The sequence below is a fragment of the Eulemur rufifrons genome, chromosome 7, assembly GCF_041146395.1.
Source record: "Eulemur rufifrons isolate Redbay chromosome 7, OSU_ERuf_1, whole genome shotgun sequence".
NCBI lineage: Eukaryota > Metazoa > Chordata > Mammalia > Primates > Lemuridae > Eulemur > Eulemur rufifrons.
The window spans coordinates 218,225,971-218,244,566 of NC_090989.1; the positions used below are offsets into that span (position 1 = coordinate 218,225,971).

Here is an 18,596-nt window from a genome sequence, read left to right on the forward strand (position 1 = left end):
TTTGAACAATCAACAGGAAAAGTAATCATGTAAAGTACCGCTCTGTTCTCGTATATATCTACAATAAAATTCTATAAACAGTTGTCTCCCAAAACATACCCGAAAAAATAAAAAAAAGGATAACACCCAGTGTCCTATATTTGTATATTTATGGTCATTTCAAAAACAAACAAACAAATAAAAGAGCCCCACTCAGGTGCATATTTACATTCTTCAAACTGTAGCGGTGAAAAATAATTCTATTAAGTGCAGGACATTCCTAATGTTGCAGTAGTGACATTTTCCTTAAGTCTTCATGAACACATTGCTTTTGTCTTAATGGTGATGCATTCCATGACTATGAGATAGTTCTCTCGTCCCCTTCATTTGCAGACGGTGGCACAGTCAGGATTAAAGAGCTCCTTGTATAACGGAGGAAACAGTGTATTCACTATGTCTGGATGAGATTGCTTAAATACCTGCAGCTTCTCCCCGTGCAAGTTGCAAACTGCTGTGATGGTTGGTATCTTGGCTATTAACTGCAAAATGGAGAGACAGGGAGGGAGACAAAGAGGGAAGCTCATTAGTGCTCTGTCTTCAGAATCAGTGTCCTTTCTGGCCCCAGATGAAGGTAAGTGGCTTTGGCAAAAGATGTTCAGAAAGAAAGAAGGTTCACTTTCAGTTTCTCTTTTAGAACAAAACAAAACAAAATATACCCCCCAACGTCATCTCCAAGAGGAAAAATAAAGAGAAAGAAAGCAAGCAGGACCAAGCTTCCTGATTCATTGTTCTTAAATAAATTATGTATGGGAGGTAGTCTAGTTTAATAGTTACAAGTGGGTGCTCTGTAGGCAGGCTGTCTGAGTTCCAAAATAGCTTAATGATGGTGCGGCTGTGACGTACTCTATATCTCAGTTTGCTCGTTTATGAAATGGGCTTAGTAATAAGACCGACTTCATTGGGTTGCTGTGTGCACCGGGTGACGTAATTCCTATAAGTGTTAAAAATACTGTAGGCGTGAAGCATAAATGTTAGCTAACTTTATTAGTATCCATCATTTCCCACAGATTTTTGTGACTTGAATATTAGATTTTTTGGTTTGGAAGGGAACAATGTTAGGAACATATAACCTAAACTGCACCAGGTATGATCCACAATGATATAGACTGCTTGGCTCTCAAACTCACTAAACCCACTGTGTCTCTCTAATCCCTTTCCGTTGTATTCCATAACATGAAACCTATGTTTAATCAACAGAAAATGTGAGAGGTCACTGGCACTTAGCTTCTTTAGGGAGTTGCTTTAAAAATGAGTAGGAGAATATCCACTTATAATTGCTAGGTTTTGATATATGTGTATCATGTAGGATATAATTTTTTGAGTTAAAATACCCAGAAGGCAGTGTTTTATAATAATGTAACACATTAACTGCTACACTAGAAAAAAAAGTTTTTTTCCTTGGGGACATGGTGTTTTATTACGAAAATAGAATAAAAACTTCCAAAACAAAACAATCCTTTCTAATTTAATGAAAAATTTGTTATTTGTATTCTGTCGTGAGTTGTATGCAATTAAATTGTCAACATTAATTGTAACAATGAGAACATCAACAAGTAAGATTTTCGTGACTCAACTGCAGGGTTTTGCCCAGGGGGCCACCCATCACGTGACATGTATGCTACAGCATGGAGTTGCCTGCACACCACACGGCTCCCAGGGTAAAGAGACGTGTGAGTTACATACGCTTCACGAGGCCCCGGGCTCAAAACTAGCACAAGTTAAATACAGCACATATGGCAGTTAATGTGTTAAAATGTCCATAGTTTGCTAAATGCCATAGAGGTTTAAGGAGATGAACAATTCCAGCTTTTAACATACTTATAGTTCAGGAATACTTTGACTACATCATTTAGTGTCAAAATTACCTTAAACAAATGTCATCATTATCAAATTACTGTGAGAAATATGTTCTTGTATAGAGAACACTCGTACAAAAGATAAGCATGATAGTTCATATAGCTGACTAAAGATACACTTGAAAGTGATGATAAAATATGATTAAATAAAACCCATCTCATCACCAATTAAGCTCATCGTGCTCCCTACCCTGTTCAACAACAAGAATCCACTTCAGTCTTTGAAGTAAAAGAGGAAATAGATAATTAGTTACTTTGTGGTTTTTCAAAATCAGAAATTTCCAATCTTTCATTAACTTTCCTTTTATCAGCTAATGACTATATAACCACACTATGAGCAATTTAAAAATAGCATCAGGATTAGAGCTGTTGACACATTCATTAAAGGAATCTAGACTACCCCAAGCAGTTTTGGGTGTCAGACTTTCCAACCCAGCCACCTCCACTGCTATTTACAGACAGGTATAGAAATGGAAAATGTGGAATCTTTGTCATATAGAGTGGATGTTAGACAACTGAGAATCAAAACCTTCTCTCCAACATTATGAATTAAATTTTTTTTCATGATACTCCACAACAGTGAAGTGCATGCCTGCTCTCTGCTTGACATCAGAATGCACAGAACAGTTATGGTTCTTATTTGTAGAACCAAATAATTTGAAGAGACAGGTGGGAATAAAGCTGCCACGGTCAAAAACAGACTGAAAAGCTCTGGTGAGCTATGGTGAGTGCCTTGGAAGAACGGTCGGGGGAGAAGTGGTAGATAAGAGAATGCCCTGACTTCTCGAGGCAGGCCTAGGAAGGCTTCCCTGAAAAAGTGACGCTGAAGCTTAGAGCTGGTGGAAGAATGAGAGCTAACGAGGTGCTGGGGCGGAGGATACATAATAGAGCCCAGGATCACATGCAAAGATGCTGCAGTACTTGGTGCACTGGAAGAGCCGAAGGCAGTTCGGGGTTATTGGAGTCATGGTAAGGATGATGCTGGAGACACGTTCATGGCCAGATTATATAAGCCCTCATGTTCCACGTTATGGTCTTTGGAAGGGTTTTATCCAAAAAAAAAAAAAAAGAAAGAAAGATGATCAGAATTCCATTCTGAAAGACTCACTTTGGGTCCAGGGTGAAAAACTGTCTTTTCTATATTTTCATAGGTACAGAGTGTACAAGTGTCCACTTAACTGGAATCCCTTGGGAAGTTATTCAGGCTCTCTTAACCAGCTGGCTCACACAGAAGGAGACTACAACAATTTAGGAACACTTCTTGCACATGACAATTCTCCCTGAAATAGCTGTTGAATGCAGAGAGGCTTTGAAAGCTTTCTACAATCATCTTCAGTTGAGTTGATGATGTGCAGAGCTCCTGAAACTTCCAGATGCAACTCCATGATCGTCAATCTTTAGTGTTTGTAAGAGTCAATGAGGGGTCTCCTAAAAATGCAGATTACTGGGACCTACTCCTAGGGTTTCAGTGTCAGTAAGTCTGGGTGAAGCTCACACTCCAAGTTTGAAACAAACATCCCCTGCAGATACTGATATAGTGCGTCGATGGGATAGACTTTAAGAAATACTACTTCAGACGTTCAAGTTTTATAAATTTACAGCTGGCTTGCACAGGTGAAAAGTAAGTTCTATATTGTTTTTGGAACAGTCTCATGAGCAGAATGTAAAGTGACCTCCTTTTCAGGAAGCAGACAAGGAAGTTCTCCTATCTAGAGAGGGAGGTTGTCGCTTGCTTAGTTCTCTTAGTTTGGTGAAGGACAACTAAAGGATTCCTGAGTTCCCTGGGACACACAAGTGGTACATAGAGAGGACTGGCCTGTTGATAAAGAACATGGTTTTGGAGGCAAGCTGCCTGGGCTTGAATCCTAGCTCTGCCCTTCACAGCTATGTGATCCCTGGGCAAGTCGCATAGCTGCTCAGTTTCCTTATCCATCAAATGGTGATGATAACAGTCCCTGCCTCAGAGGGACGTTGTGAGGATTAAATGAGTCAACATCAATTTTTTGACAGTGGTGCCTGGCACACAGTGGTGACATACGTGGTAGCTGTCATGCTTCCATTCCCACATAATGCTTCCTTCAAGCAGAGAAGGAGTCAAGGCCACATTTTTCAATCAAATGACAAACAGGGCAGGAAACCAGCTTAGCTCTTAACCAAGCACCAAAAGTGTTTCTGTATATTACATATCTACATGGGAAAATCAGCCGTTTACTTTTATTAAAATGGCAAGGCACCCCCGACCTAAGCTATCCATGTAACACAAGATATCCATGTAACACAAACATTTGTATCCCCCTAATATGATGAAGTAAAAAAAAAGTCCTGTTTTAATGATATCACTGTTTGTCACATTTAAACATTACTAAATAAATATCTCTATTGGTAAAAAAAAATAAAATGGCAAGAGAATAATCATATTACTTTCCATTTTCCTGTAGCAGTTCAAGTAAGTTGCTTTTTTTTTTTTTGAGACAAAGAATCTTATTCTGTTGCCCAGGCTACAGTGCCATGGTGTCAACCTAGCTCACAGCAACCTCAAACTCCTGGGCTTGTCAAGCGATCCTCCTGCCTCAGCCTCCTGAGAAGCTGGGACTACAGGCACGTGCCAAAATGCCCAGCTAATTTTTTCTATTTTCAGTAGAGACGGGTTTTGCTCTTGCTTAGGCTGGTCTCAAATTCCTGAGATCAAGCGATCCTCCCACTTTGGCCTCCCCTAGGGTTACAGGCGTGAGCCACCGTGCCCAGCTCTAGTTGCACGTTTTATTAACTGTGATTCATAAAGTAGAATCCAATGTACTACAATTCTTGAAGCACCTCTCTGCTTTTTAATTTGTTTGCCTTTTTTAGAGACAAGGGCTTACTGTGTTGCCCAGGCTGGTCTTGAACTCCTGGGTTTAAGTGATCCTCTCACTTTAACCTAGTAAGTAGCTGAAACTACAGGTGTGCACTACCACACCCAGCTTCTCTCTGCTCCTTTAGTGAAGAGGTGGTGTGGAAATTAAATGTATATGAGGATGACTGAAACCCTTCTATAGTTGCTCATTTGTGCTGGCAATATTCAACTAGGTGTCTGATTTTGGAAAGTGAATAAGGACCCTTGCTCCTTTCCTGCCAAAAATTGGGGTTAAACAAGAGTCTGGCTCAGGGCCCAGTTCTGCCCTCTTTTCTGGATTTGGATCCAGTCCCTGTTGTTCATCTGTAGAATGGGCCGAATGCTGAGAATTGCTTTTTGTTAAAGGGCAAGGAGAACACTTGAGCAAACAGCACCGAGAAAGGCAAAGAGCTTCCCCAGCCTCTACGCTCACAGAAGAGGCCGATTGCAAGACACCAATCAGCTGAGGAAACAGAAGTGCTGGCAGGGGTATCCATCACTCCAGAGGCGTGGTGGGCCAGGAGGCCTTGCGGAGGCAGCGGCAGCGCTTGTCAGAGCCCAGAAGGGCCTGGTGGTGGAAGCAGCAGGCAGTCACTTACTGCTCATTAATATTATGCACTGCAGCCAGGGGACCCCCATTTCAAAGGGAGCTCAGAGCAGCCTCAGCAGCAGTTAATGGCTCAACAACTTTTTAAACAGCTGGGGAGGTGATCCAGAAGCACTTGGAGATGGAGGGGGTAGTCAATTTTAAATCATCATGAAATTCCTTCATGTTTAAATAATCCCCATGGCAGAAGTAGACAGAGGGTCTATAAAAAGGCATTTTCACACTCATCCCTTTCTTATGACAAGCATTTCTTATAAGAAGGAAGCTTTAGCTTATACCTACAGGGGTCTACAAAAAGAAAAAGCAGCTGTTTGAGAAGAGATAATAATCCTATACTTCTCTCCAGAGGGCGATTTTATGAGAAAATTCACAATATTATAACTGGTACATTTGATGTTGGGAAAATGGAACACGCAGAGGGCAGAACCAGTGATCTTGTTCATGTGGGCTTCCAGGCCATCAAGATGCCCTCCAACCTGAAGCAGGAAGCCGGCAATGGTTTGATCAAATTGGAAGAAACTTCAGGGGCACTGACAAGAGCAAGGTGCATAAAGTAAGGCTGAACACATCCTTTCACATGTCCATTCAATTTTCTTTGTTTGGTTTTTGTTGAACCAAACCTAGACACCTGGAGTAGAATAATAACTGTGATTCTGAGATATCTTTCCAGGTCATAAGTCCTCTGCTCCCCATTCCCGTCCCGTTCTTGGCATCCATGTTGTTGTGCATGTTCTTTCTACCCCGGGCCTGGCTGGCTAAAGTGGAAGTGGACACTTGACCCAGCTGGGGCTGGAATTTGCAATCAGACTGAGAGCCAGCAAGTTATCTTCTAAATGTAGCAGAAACTACAAGTAACCTAAGGAGCTAAGAGCTTGCTATATTTCATCATGAGGACCAGGGAAGTAGAGAAAACTGGTATTCAGAAAGGGAGAAGAATAAAGTAGATACCTGTACAGAGATAAACATGTAAGATGGAGAATTCTAAAGGCTTCCCAGTTCCTTGTTCCAGTACCTCCTGAATGGTGGCTGAATTTTTGACCTTGGGTTCTATGAGATATCTATTATTTTATTTTTATTTTCTTGGCTTAAGTTAGTTGGAGTTGGTTCCTGTTACTTGTAACCAAAGAATCCTAATGAATACATCAACTTGAAATTTGATAAGTGAGGAGTCATATCAAAGCCTCTCTTCTCATTTACAGACCATTAATCTGATGGACAACCCTTGGAATTTCTGGATCTTGGACCTATAGTGTACACCAGCAAACTATAAATAGCCAAAATAGATTGAAATAATCTGGCTGCTCATGGGAGTTCCTCAAGGAAACTGCCATGTGTCATTCACCATTCTCTCCTTGCACTTGGCACACAGCACCTATTCCTACTAAATGTAGGTTGAAGGAGAAAACTATCCCAGGAGAGAGCTATGTTTCTTGAGTCTAGATTTAAAATTTAAAAACTTGGGGGATCTGTGGAACTGTTTTCTACAATTTTGCCTATTCTTGCATTATTTTAAAGTCTATTTACTTTCTGGAGGAAGCCTGAGGGGGGCTTTGGAGAAGCTGGTTTTACCTCTGCCGTGGTTACACAGGTAGGTTAACGTTGTGATAAGTCACTGAGCTATACACTTAGGACTCAAGAACGTCTCACTATGTGTGTTATACTTTAAAAAAGCATAGACATTTTAAAGTATAAAGCAAATTTCTAACTAAAGAAAAAACGGAATGGGGAGGCTGAGACCACAAGGCACATCATCTAGGTGGGGGGTCCTCAAGTTCTCAGTAGACAGACTGTGCTGTTCAAGATGAAATTGAATCCAAATCCCAAGTCCCACCTGCTAGAATGCTAATATAAGACCTAGTGTCTTGCAAGAAGAATAAGCAAGCTTGAGGCATAAACATTCCATCATTAATCATAGTGTAGTCTATTTTGATCTCATTGAGAACTCAGTAAAAATCAATGTAAACGACCTTTTGCAGTTTTCATTGATCTCTCAGTGAATGTTTGCTCCATAGATTCCATCTGCAAACAACGTGGCTGTTTTTTCTAAATGTGTATAATAATAGTACTACTAATGTGAGAGTGGCCAGAAATGGTTTCTTTCAAGTAAAATCTCAATTATCAGTATGGCAAATAAAGTTCTTTAAGCCTTCCAACTTTTAAGCTTTTATTTAGTAACTTGATATTGCTATAGTGGAAAGACAAGCTTCCCTCTCATGTTAAGGATACAGTTTTGTTATCTTTATGCTAGAAACAGCTATAGGAATTAAGAAGTTAGTGAACCTACTGGTATGTATTTTTCCCAGATCGTTCTATCGCAGTTCTCCCTGGGAAGGTGCAGATGTCTGAGTAAAAGAGCTTCTTTCTGAGACTCTCAGATATTTAGGAGTAGTTGCCCCAAAATTAAGAGTTCAGGCACTGGAATTGGCTTAATTAGGTTCAAATTCTGGCTCCCTCCCCTTGCAAGTTGATTAACCTTGGGCCAGATACATAATCACTTGAAGTTTCAACTTTCTCTTTTGTAAAGGGAAGTAAAGAGAGTGTAGTTTTGAGAAATAAATGCCAATCTATTTAGACTCTATCAGCACAGTGCCTGGCACACAGCCAATGCTCAAGCCCTCCTAACTGTCACCAATCCTTTTATCAGTCACGTGATTCTGATCCTGCACCACTTTTCATTGCAGTCATTGAGGCACTTGGTTGTTTCATCCACAGCATGTGAACTTATATCTCATAAGTTTACACATCTTGCACATTTGACCTGCAATAAATATTTGTTGAGTGAATAGAAATAATGAGTCTCATATAAACTTCCTACTTCACCCTATTTCCATGTCAGTGTTTCTTTTGCAGCATGAAAGCTGTGGCTATGATGTTGTATTCAGATAGTGCCTTATATCCTGCAGAGTTAAGGTTTCATAGTCAAGATAGCGTCTCACCTGGAAGGTGAATGGAATGCTCAGGACCCTCCCCTAGAGAAGGGGTTTTTGCTCAGACAGAATCATGGAAATGAGAGGCCGTGTCTGAAGTAGGCAGGAGAGGTGAATCTCCCTCTTATCTGAACCTAAAGGAATCTAGATCAGTGATGCCCAATCGAAATATAATGTGGGCTACAGATGTAATCTAAAAATTTCTAGTAGCCACATTAGAAAAAGAAAAAAAGAACAGGTAAAATTAATTTTATAATAAATTTCATGTAACTCAAAATACCTAAAATATTATTTCAACATATAATCATAAAAAGTATAAATGAGGTATTTGAGGTTCTTTTTTTTCACACTAAGTCTTTGAAATTGTTGTATATAGGCCTAAAGGTAGTGTTCAAGGTAGTGCTGCCCATGGCAAAGTAGGCCAGAAGTCAAGAAATGAAGGGAGGGCCCCTCCTTCATCTCGCTGAGGCCACATTAAAATATGATGGGTGTGTGCTGGGGAAGGCTGGACCTTTCAAACCTGATTATTTGGATTTAGGTCAATCTCCTCTATGTCAGAGGAGACTCTATGGATCCTGTATGGATTATACCGTTTTAAAAAGTCCAGCTTCTTCTCAGGGGTCCTGTGGGGGACCTGGAGAAAGGTCTAGTGTTTACTCTGGGGCTGTGCTGTGAAAGGGAGGATGTGCCTCCTCTGAGGCCCACTTGTCCATGGCAGTGAATTAAGCAAAAGCTCTAAAAAGATGAAACTTAAAGGAACAGGTTTGTCACCACATGGTTCAGTCATTCTTCTTGGCCAGGATGCTCTCTTCCCACACTAACCTTAGATCGATTGCCACTGCATTTCCAATAACATGGCATAACCTTAGACTCCAGTACTGCCTTGTGGATGAAGGGGTGTTGTCCGGACTTCATCCTGCTCAGCAAGAGCTTGGGAAGACTGACTGGAAAAGAGAAAGCCCTGCAGGGGACAGGTTGTAATGCTCTGGCCAGCCAGGAATAAGAGGAAAGACAGGAGTGACATTCTGACCTTCCACAAAATAACTATAGACTCCTCCACATCCTAGAAGAATTAGAAAGAGTTTGTCAGCATAGAACAGAAGTGTGGTGAGGTCCATGATTCCTGGAAAGCCAGCATGGATAGCACACAGCAAGGCACAAGTATTCAACGTTGAACATGTTTTGAGAAGTGAACTGAGGGCCTGGTACTCACGAACTGTTACAGTTGTGGCAAAATAAGAAACAACATTCCCTGTAAGCCTGCATGTGGAGTGGGCTTTGCCTCTGAGGTATACCAGGAGTTCTCCATGCCTTCCTGTTACATATATGTATTGTTAGAGAGTTTGCTATTTTCAAACTTTTCAAGACAGCTTTGAGCAAGAACACATCTCTAGGAGTGTTGTGTCTATTTGCAGGAGTGCTGGGAAAAAATAAATATGCTATCTAACAATATTTCATAATGCTAATTACCCAGGAGGCACAAAAGGAGGAGCTGGATTGGGGGTGGCCAACATCAAACAAGGCTCCAGCGACCAGCCTGACCCGGAGGCTGCATTTAGGAAAGGGCTGGAAACGTGCACCTGAGGGCAAGATGAGCAAAGTACATAGATCCGAGCTTTGCCCTTGGCTGTGAGTACACTGCCACAGCCTGGCCCCAGCTGGATTGGACCCTCCTTCTCCTCCATCTTCTGCCCCTAGGGTCAGGGCAACACGAAAGGCAGATCTAGTGACTTTAACAGAGGAAGCCCGAGAATAGAAGCGTCAACAGTGTTCCTTCCAGTCCAAACACTCACTGCCTTATCTCCTGCATTTCTCCTTCCCCAGCAGTGGTCCTGCTGTTCTCCACTGAGTGGAAAAATCGCTTCACAGGCTCCCAATCTTCACAGCGTCCTTCACCCGGGAAGTAAACCTCCCAGTGTGAGTCACAGCAGCCCCCAGAGCCCAAGGTGGTGAATCTCCTCCTGGGAGCCTGACGGGAACGCTGACTCTGAACCCAGGCTTTGCAAACACCGTATGTTTTGCAGCTTTGAGGCTGGAATATCATCCTAGGCTAAATGACCATAGTGCACAGAGAACTAATTCAGATCCGCAAGACTTGGCAACATCAGTCTTTTTCTTCACTTATTGTAATGGTAAAACATCGAAAGAGTACTTAAAACAGTCGCGCTGGACTGAGCACAGCAGGGCAAGAGAAGACGTCCAGAGGAATCTTTGTTTTTCTTCTTTTGGGAGTCAAAGAATATCACACTGAAGAGACCTCAAAGACCATGCAGTCCAACCTACTCATTTCCCAGACAAGAAAAGTGAAGCCCAGGGAACAGATGGGCTGCCTCCTCTAGTCATATGGGGCTTAAAAATATATATGTATATTTATTTTAAATATATATGTATGTATTTTTTCATGAGTTTTAGTGAAAGTGACCAGTGTTATCTCATTTCCTGGCTTCTCAAATCCAGGTTCCAGCCAAATCTAACTATTATTTATAGCCTGAATATACCTTATGCTTTCCTTCCTCCATATCGTTGCCCCCAGCACTTGGAATGCCATCCTGCACATCTCCCACCTCCCAACTTCCTTCTCTTGAAATAGTTTTCATCCACCAGTGATTAGCTCAGATATACTATCTCTTGGATGAAAATTTCCCTGCTGAAATAAAATTTCTTCTATCAACAACAACTACAATAGCACCTACATATTACCTGTTATGGACTGGGCAGCTTACTTATATTTTATCTCATTTAGTCCTCAAAATAACCATATTTTGAGGTTATTGGTATGACATTGGTACTATCTGTAGTCACATTGTATAAATGAGGACTGAGGTACAGAGAGTTTAAGTCATGTGTCCAGGTCACTCAAGTAGCAAGTTTATTATATAATAAAACTGAGGATTTATTGTAAATATGTTGTAAATATGCCTCATTATATTGATGAGAAAAGAAAACTAGAGTCTTTAAAAGGTTTTTTTTTTTTTTCCTAACCATCCCCTCCCCAAATCAAAAACCAGATTAATATATAGGGATTGAAATCTTCTAGTTAATGGACACAGAATCCCTCCTTCCCTAGGTTAAAGTTTGGCCAAAAGTAGAAGGCACTGCTACCTGAACTTTAATTTCAGGAAGTGGACGTGGAGAAAGTGTGTTGGAGATTGCTCTTTTAGGAGGAAGTTCGATGACTGTGTATGATCCTCTACCTCTAACCTGATGTCTGTGGCACCTGCTCAGGGTTGAACTGGTCGGTGGTAGAAATAGTCTTTTGTTCAATACACAGAAGGCAGGTGTATCCCCCACGCCTGCCACTACGGGAGATTTAACCTGAGCCTCTGGATTTGAACACAATGTTTTGGGTATGTGTACATTTTTCTAGAGATAGGTTTCATAATGTTTACTGGATTCCCCAAGAGTTCTATGAATAACAAATATTAAGAATGACCATCACTGTTTTAGAGGAATTATAGAGGCAGAAGACCTCCATGATTACGAAGGCACAAGGAGCATTTCTGAAAAGATGAGAAGAATCTGTGGTGGAGTGAAACAGTTTCTCTTGCATTTAAATAAAACTATTCCTTCTGGGGAATTCGGTGAAAGGGTGTCCTATACACCAGTGGCGCTCAGAGTGTTAAAGCAGTCAGGAGCTAAAGGATCTCACTCAACACTCCCACCTCCTCCAACACTTGACAGTTCGTGAGTGTGAGACTCAGACAAGTGACTTATCCGAAGCCACAGAGTTCAGAGCTGGGATAAGCGAGAATCCAGTTCTCACTTGGTTTCATGGTCAGTCCACACTTGTTCAGATTAACATCCTGTTAAAGTGATGACTGTTACAAGAAAGGGTCCACACAAAAACCCAACATCTACACATGGCCTTGGAAGCCATGCTTTGTCATCTGGCTCCAGTGTATTTGATACAAGAAATAATCTTCTAATGCATTCTCAGCTTTGCAACATTACCTCTCTATAAGAGGGAATTGAATTGTGTACTTTTCCCCACTAAACAGGGAGAAAGGGAAGTTAAACTGATCTATAGTCATTGTTGCAATTTTTTTCCCTTGCCATCAAATACATTTCATTCTTCAATTTCTCTGTCTTCTTTCTACCTGAAATTTCTCAAATCACCACCAGAACATTGAGAAGCAGAAAGGAGTGTAAGCATAAACATCTTACCCTGTCAAAGGAGTAATAATCACAATTTCACAGTGTGTTAGAATTTATGCAATGTATATCTCATTTGAACCTCACAACACACCTGTACAGGAAAAGAAATTGTATCCCTCATTTTATAGGTGATGAGACCATGGTTTTCAGGCATGCAGATAACTCCCCCAGCCAGAATAGCAAAAACTTTCACCTAACTCTGTTTTTTTTAAGACCTTAATTTTAGGATGGCAAATATGGGGACCAAAGATTTTGGGAGATCCCAAATGCAAGAAACATCCCTCCATGTGAATTAGCCAGATGTATTTATGCACATAAGCTACCAAGCAAGTATAGAGACACATGCATATGTTCACATTACCATCTTTTCTGCCCAGTGAATCTGAAAGCATGTTGAAGTTCTGTTCTTGACTGGGAGAAAACTGAGGTGCACAGAGCAGGTGATCTGTCCTTGACCACACAATAAGTGAAAAGTTATGTCAAACAGAACTATCGCTCCACGGTGTGGAAATGTTCTTCCTAGTGATGCGTTAATTTTAACAAAATGTTACCATAATGAAGCAGCATATTTAACTCATGGGGGTTTTTTATAGCAGTGCTCTGTATGTGCAAAGTAAAATCTGATGGTGTCTTCAAATAGAGTCTTTACCCTCCCCCCTTTTTAAAATAAAGAACTTCAAGGGCAGAGTGGGAAGGTTTTAATGATAAAAATACAAAGAGTAGGATTCCTATCATCTTTATCCCAGAATAACTTCAATTTCCTAGTTTCTTACCCTCTAAAAAATTCTAGTTCTTAAGATATAAAATAATGTGGAATATCAATCATTGAAAATTACTTCTTCCTTTTGTGCTTATTTTACTTTGGTAAACAATATTTCTTAATACTCTTCTTAAAGATCATGATTCTTAATTAAGCTGAATCCAGATGCATTTGCCCATGGGATACTTCACCATTTTGGAAGAACCTCGAGGCAAGTCCTGCATGAAGAGATTAGCATTGGAGGGAAATTTACAAGTCATCAGTCTATTCTTCCACTCTGGGTAGGACTACCAATTCATAACACAGCGGGGAGGGGGGGGGGGGAGGCGACCAGGCAGTATCTACTAGAATCCAACCAGTGACAGAGAGCACTGGTGGACATGCAGCAGTCCACCCATCTGTTCAACAATTCTCATCATTTGATGGTTCTTCCTTATTTTGAATAAATACCTACCCACTCTTAACTTTTGCCCGGACCTAAGTCCCGAACCTGCACAGAGTCTTCTCTTTTTTTGCATATGAAATTTTGAAAGCTTGTTTCCTTGCTCCAAGTTTTTGTTCTTCTCATGAAACACCCACCTTTGATTTGTCTTCCTGAACCTTAGGTTCATATCTGTCATTATCACCCTTCTCTAAGACAGCCATTCTTCTCTCTGTTATAGTTTAACTAGTCTCTCTCTTAAAAGACACCCCTCAAAATCTATGGAGCCTTTGGCAAGTTTCAGAAATGGTTGCTCCTGAGAAATTTCCCTTGGTGCCTAACCAGGCCCCTTTTGCCCCCAGCCCCCTCTTGATGGTAGTGGTTCTGTGATCTGAAGACCTACCTTTGCCAAGGTCTCATCATCCAGGTGATTCTTCTGAATCACGTGTTGAAGTGCAAAATATATTTTTTCCTGAAGCTTCTGGACTTTCCTTGGTTCTATCAGCCAGGCTCGGTCTGAGAAAGGAAAAGAAATAGGTAAGAAGGGGAGAGAACATAAGCTGTTTTATTTTACCAACAAGTGTCAGTGCTGAGTTTCAGACCCACTTCAAATTACTTGGTTCTAAATTGCTTTTGAAGATATGTCATTATTTGTGTAAAACATAAATATAAGCAATACCATGATGCCAGCAATACATAATATAATGACATAGGAAGTCAATTTGGAGGAAAGGACACAATGGTTTAAACAAACCCCTTCCCTGTTTCTTATTGTCTATGACAATTTACATCTCTCATTCTTTCTTTGGACATATGCTTAGATTTTCTTTCAAAGCAGAAGTTTGCAATTTATGAAGAAAGTGAATTATATAAGTGAAGAAAGTCTATTATATAGGAATATTTTTGGTTTCAAGATCCTTTTTCCTTTTCTCAGCTTATTCTGCCATCAGATAATAAAGCTGAAGCTATGTTATAATTTATGTAGCATGAACATGAACCAATTTTAAAAAGTTACTCCTGAGTCCTAGTTTTCCATATTGAATTTTTAAATGGTGGATAGGATAATCCCGCCTTCCCTCCCTCTCTCCCTTCCTTCATTCTTTCCTTCTCTCCTTTCTTCCTCGTTCCTTTTCTTTCTTCCCTTCTACCTCACAGACTGCTTCTCTTCCCTCCATCCTTCTCTCCTTCCCTCTCTACTTCCTTCCTTCCTTTCTTTCTAGAAGCTTTATATACCATGGTGACAAAATTCAGCCCAGCATCAATGCTTCAGGTTGGACCATCAATAAAGAGACACCTGAAATCTTCAAATACTGAACAAGTACTCATGGAAAAGAACCTGGACATGATCCTTCTGAACACAGTTCAGGTCAGGTGAGAAACTCGATTCTGTAATCCTAGACAGGACAAGGACAAGTCTAGCCAACAGTTAAGCAAACCCTTACGTAAGTGAGTACAAAAAGCCTTTAGTGACAATTGTCAATCAGAATAAATTAAGTTTCTCTCCCTCTCCCTCTCCTAAGCTGTTTGGAGCTGAATAGACAGTGGCCCTTATGTCGAGAACCCAGAGAAGGTGGGGGTGTCTAGCAGGAGATGGAGCCTACACAGGCTGGAAATCTGTCTTCCCTCTCTTTTTAAGTATGGCCCTAAGCCATGGTGCCAAAGAAGGTATTTGGAGTTGCTGAAGCTTCTCCGTGTGGGTCTGCTACCAGCACTGGAAGATTCCCCACTGGGTAGAATGAGCCAAATCTCGTGGTTCCAAACTCATCAGAATTTGATGGTGATAATACATTCTTTCCAGAAAAGGGCTGAACAGATCAGCTGATTTCTAACTTGTAAGGAACATGCTAGCCTTCTTCTGGGGCCAGTCATTTTCACAGATCATTCAGGTTTAATATTTCATGTCTTCAATATTTGCTGTTTGACATTTACTGATTTGCCACAAACATACCCAAAGAAGAGAATGACTCTTTCTAATGCTTCCTTTGAACTAGCAGGAGCTAGAGTAAAATTGCTTCCCTCATCCATAGACCCATAGGCTTAGATTTAGTCTTCCATTGAATTATTCTCAAGGGAAATAATCACATGCAATGAGAAAATGGTAGAAGAAAAATTATTTGGCATATGGTTGCTATCAGAAATAAGTGTTTCTTGTCACTTCTTCTGTCTATCTTTGTGCTTCCAGTCCTGGGAAACTTTCTAGGGTTTAAAAAAAAAAAAAAAAAGGCCCAGAGGAACAGCTTGATTTTAGACAGAGCCATAAAAGAAACTGTTAGTAAAAACACTCCATGTGAGAACTAATTTCCATTTTTGATAAAGTGGTTAAATAAAAAACAGCAGCAAATTTAAAAAACCCTGATAAGACCACCAATGATCACATTAGGAAAAATAAAGCCTAACAGATAAAAAGTGTAGAGGTTGGTGTTATTGGTAAATATAGCTAGAATGACATGTCAGAGATATAAGATGTAATCTTACATCACAGGTAAGATTAATTTCTTCCAGCTTCATTGAAAAATATATTAGCATATAAGAAAAGAGATCTAGTTTCTAGAGATAAATGGGTTATAGAAAGAATGAGTCTCTCAACCTTAAAAATTAGGCAGGAGCCGGGCACGGTGGCTCATGCCTGTAATTCTAGCACTCTGGGACTCCGAGGCAGGAGGATTGCTTGAGATCTGGAGGTCAAGACCAGCCTGAGCATGAGTGAGACCCTCAAGTGGGGAAAGAGGAGGTTGAACTATGGCTCTTGGCTGATGATATGATCACATATCTAGAAGAGAGAGACCTCATCTCTACAAAAAATAAAAAAAATTAGCTGGGCTCAGTTATACGCCTGTAGTCCCAACTACTCTGGAGGCTGAGGCAGGAGATCGCTTAAGCCCTGGAGTTAGAGGCTGCAGTGAGCTACAGTAATGCCACTGCATTCTAGCCCGGGTGACAGAGTGAGATCCTGTCTCAAAAAAAAAAAAAAAAATTTAGGTGGGAGTGTGTTTTTCTTTCAATAGAGAGCTCTCAATGATGCTGATATCCCTTGACTCAAAATCTAACCAAGCAGATAGCTGAGTAAGTGACTGAATTCTCATTCTGGTTGAAGAGGGAGCCATGTATTTATTATCATATCATTGTTATTATATTATTATGATGGTTATATGTTATTATTATAATTATTTATTATTACATTTCAAGCTGGCATATACTTTTAAAAGGTATTTTAATTGTTATAGTTCTAGTTGATCCATAAGCATCACATCTTGACTTCTTTGAAAACTTTTTGGCATTTTATTGCATTTTAGAGCTGGTAGAGGTCTTAGTTATTATGAGGTCCAACCCTCTTATTTTATAGATGAGGAAACTGAGGCTCTGGTCTTTAAGGTCACACAGATAAATGGCAACAGAACTGGTACCAGAATGTCCACGTCCACATCTGAGATTTTTTTCCTCTTCCACCAGGAAGCCTTTAGTAGGAAGCATTTCCCCCTCTGCTGTCCTCACCTCCTTTTAAAGCTCCTAATACAGTTGACCCTTGAACAACACAGGTTTGAACTGTGCGGGTCCACTTGTAGGTGGATTTTCTTCCTCGTCTGCCACCCCTGAGACAGCAAGACTAACCCCTCTATTTCCTCCTCCTCCACAGCCCATTCAATGTGAAGATGACAAGGATGAAGACCTTTATGATGATCCACTTCCACTTCATGAATAGTAAATACATTTTCTCTTCCTCATGATTTTCTTAATAGCATTTCCTTTTATCTAGTTTACTTTATTGCAAGAATAAATATAATACATATAACATACAAAGTATGTGTTAATCAACTGTTTATGTTACTGGTAAGGCTTCTGGGCAACAGTAGGCTATTAGTAAAGTTTTTGGAGAATCAGAAGTTATACTTGAGTTTTTGACTATATATGTGGGGGTTGGTTTCCCTAACTTTTGCATTGTTCAGGACTCAACTGTGTTGCTAAGAAAATAGGCATCAGCATTCATTTGCCTAAAGTGAGCACAACACTGATTAGGGAGGAAAAGTCAATGAAAGAGGTATTTAAAGAGGAGAAAGTGTACCTTTTACTTAGTTAGGTCCCTATCCTGGATCTTTCATTTAGGTACATTTCTACTGAATCTCACCCTACTAGATATTTATTTTCCATGCACTTATTATACTTAAAGTCAAAACAGAACTTAGCTGTAACTCAGGGCACTATGTGTCTTCATTTATTTGTTAAGGAACAATTTTGTTTATCTGAATCTGGAGCAGTCCCTAACCATATGCTTTGGGGACAAATTTGGTCATTTTAATAAACTTCAGGCTAATTTCCTTTGCATTATCCAAAAATATCAAAAGCTTACTAAAGAAAATGATAGCTCTTTTAAAGTTTCTCCTGAACATTTTGGCTTAGGTAGGTGTAATCAATGTTAAAGACAGTAAAACAAGCTTAAAAAAAAAAAAGTAAGGGACCCGAGACCTCCCTACCTGGAGATATCAGAACAGCAGATGAGAACAAAGCAATCTCTTCCTCTGTCAGCTGCAAGGAACACAAATTCTTTGCAAAGTCAAATGCTTCATTCACTAGGTCATCAGAACCTATAAAGGAAGAAGGAAAATTGAATGAAAATGCTTGAACTTGGAACAAGGCATGAATAAGACAAGTCTCATAATCAAGAAGTTATTCAAGGATTTGCATACTGGACATCTAGAAAAGATATGTCTAAGTTCCTCACCACAAAAAAATGATCTGATACTAATTATAGAATGAGGAAATTGGGCAACATCCTCATGAGGTAATTGAAGTTAACATTACCAATGAGGGGCAAGTTGACACTGTGTGTGGCCAGTGTAACATCTGGCTGAGATACATAACCTGAATCTAATCCTATACATTTGAAATTTTTTCCAACTAAAAAAACTCTTAAGTGATTTGAGGATCTTTTATAATAAAGATAGTATTCAAAGAAAACCTAAA

The 18,596-nt window shown here is 40.1% G+C and overlaps 1 protein-coding gene across 1 annotated transcript in view; it reads right to left on the reverse strand.

Moving 5' to 3' along the window:
- Positions 1 to 362: 362 nt before the first annotated feature.
- RORB (RAR related orphan receptor B) overlaps positions 363 to 18,596 on the reverse strand; it is a 53,894-nt gene continuing 35,660 nt past the window's right edge. Inside the window, exons 8-10 of the mRNA XM_069472116.1 lie at positions 18,107 to 18,217; positions 14,041 to 14,153; positions 363 to 518 (exon numbers count right to left, since the gene is read on the reverse strand). Of these exons, the coding sequence (XP_069328217.1) occupies positions 363 to 518; positions 14,041 to 14,153; positions 18,107 to 18,217 (380 nt within the window). The remainder of the gene's footprint in view (positions 519 to 14,040; positions 14,154 to 18,106; positions 18,218 to 18,596) is intronic.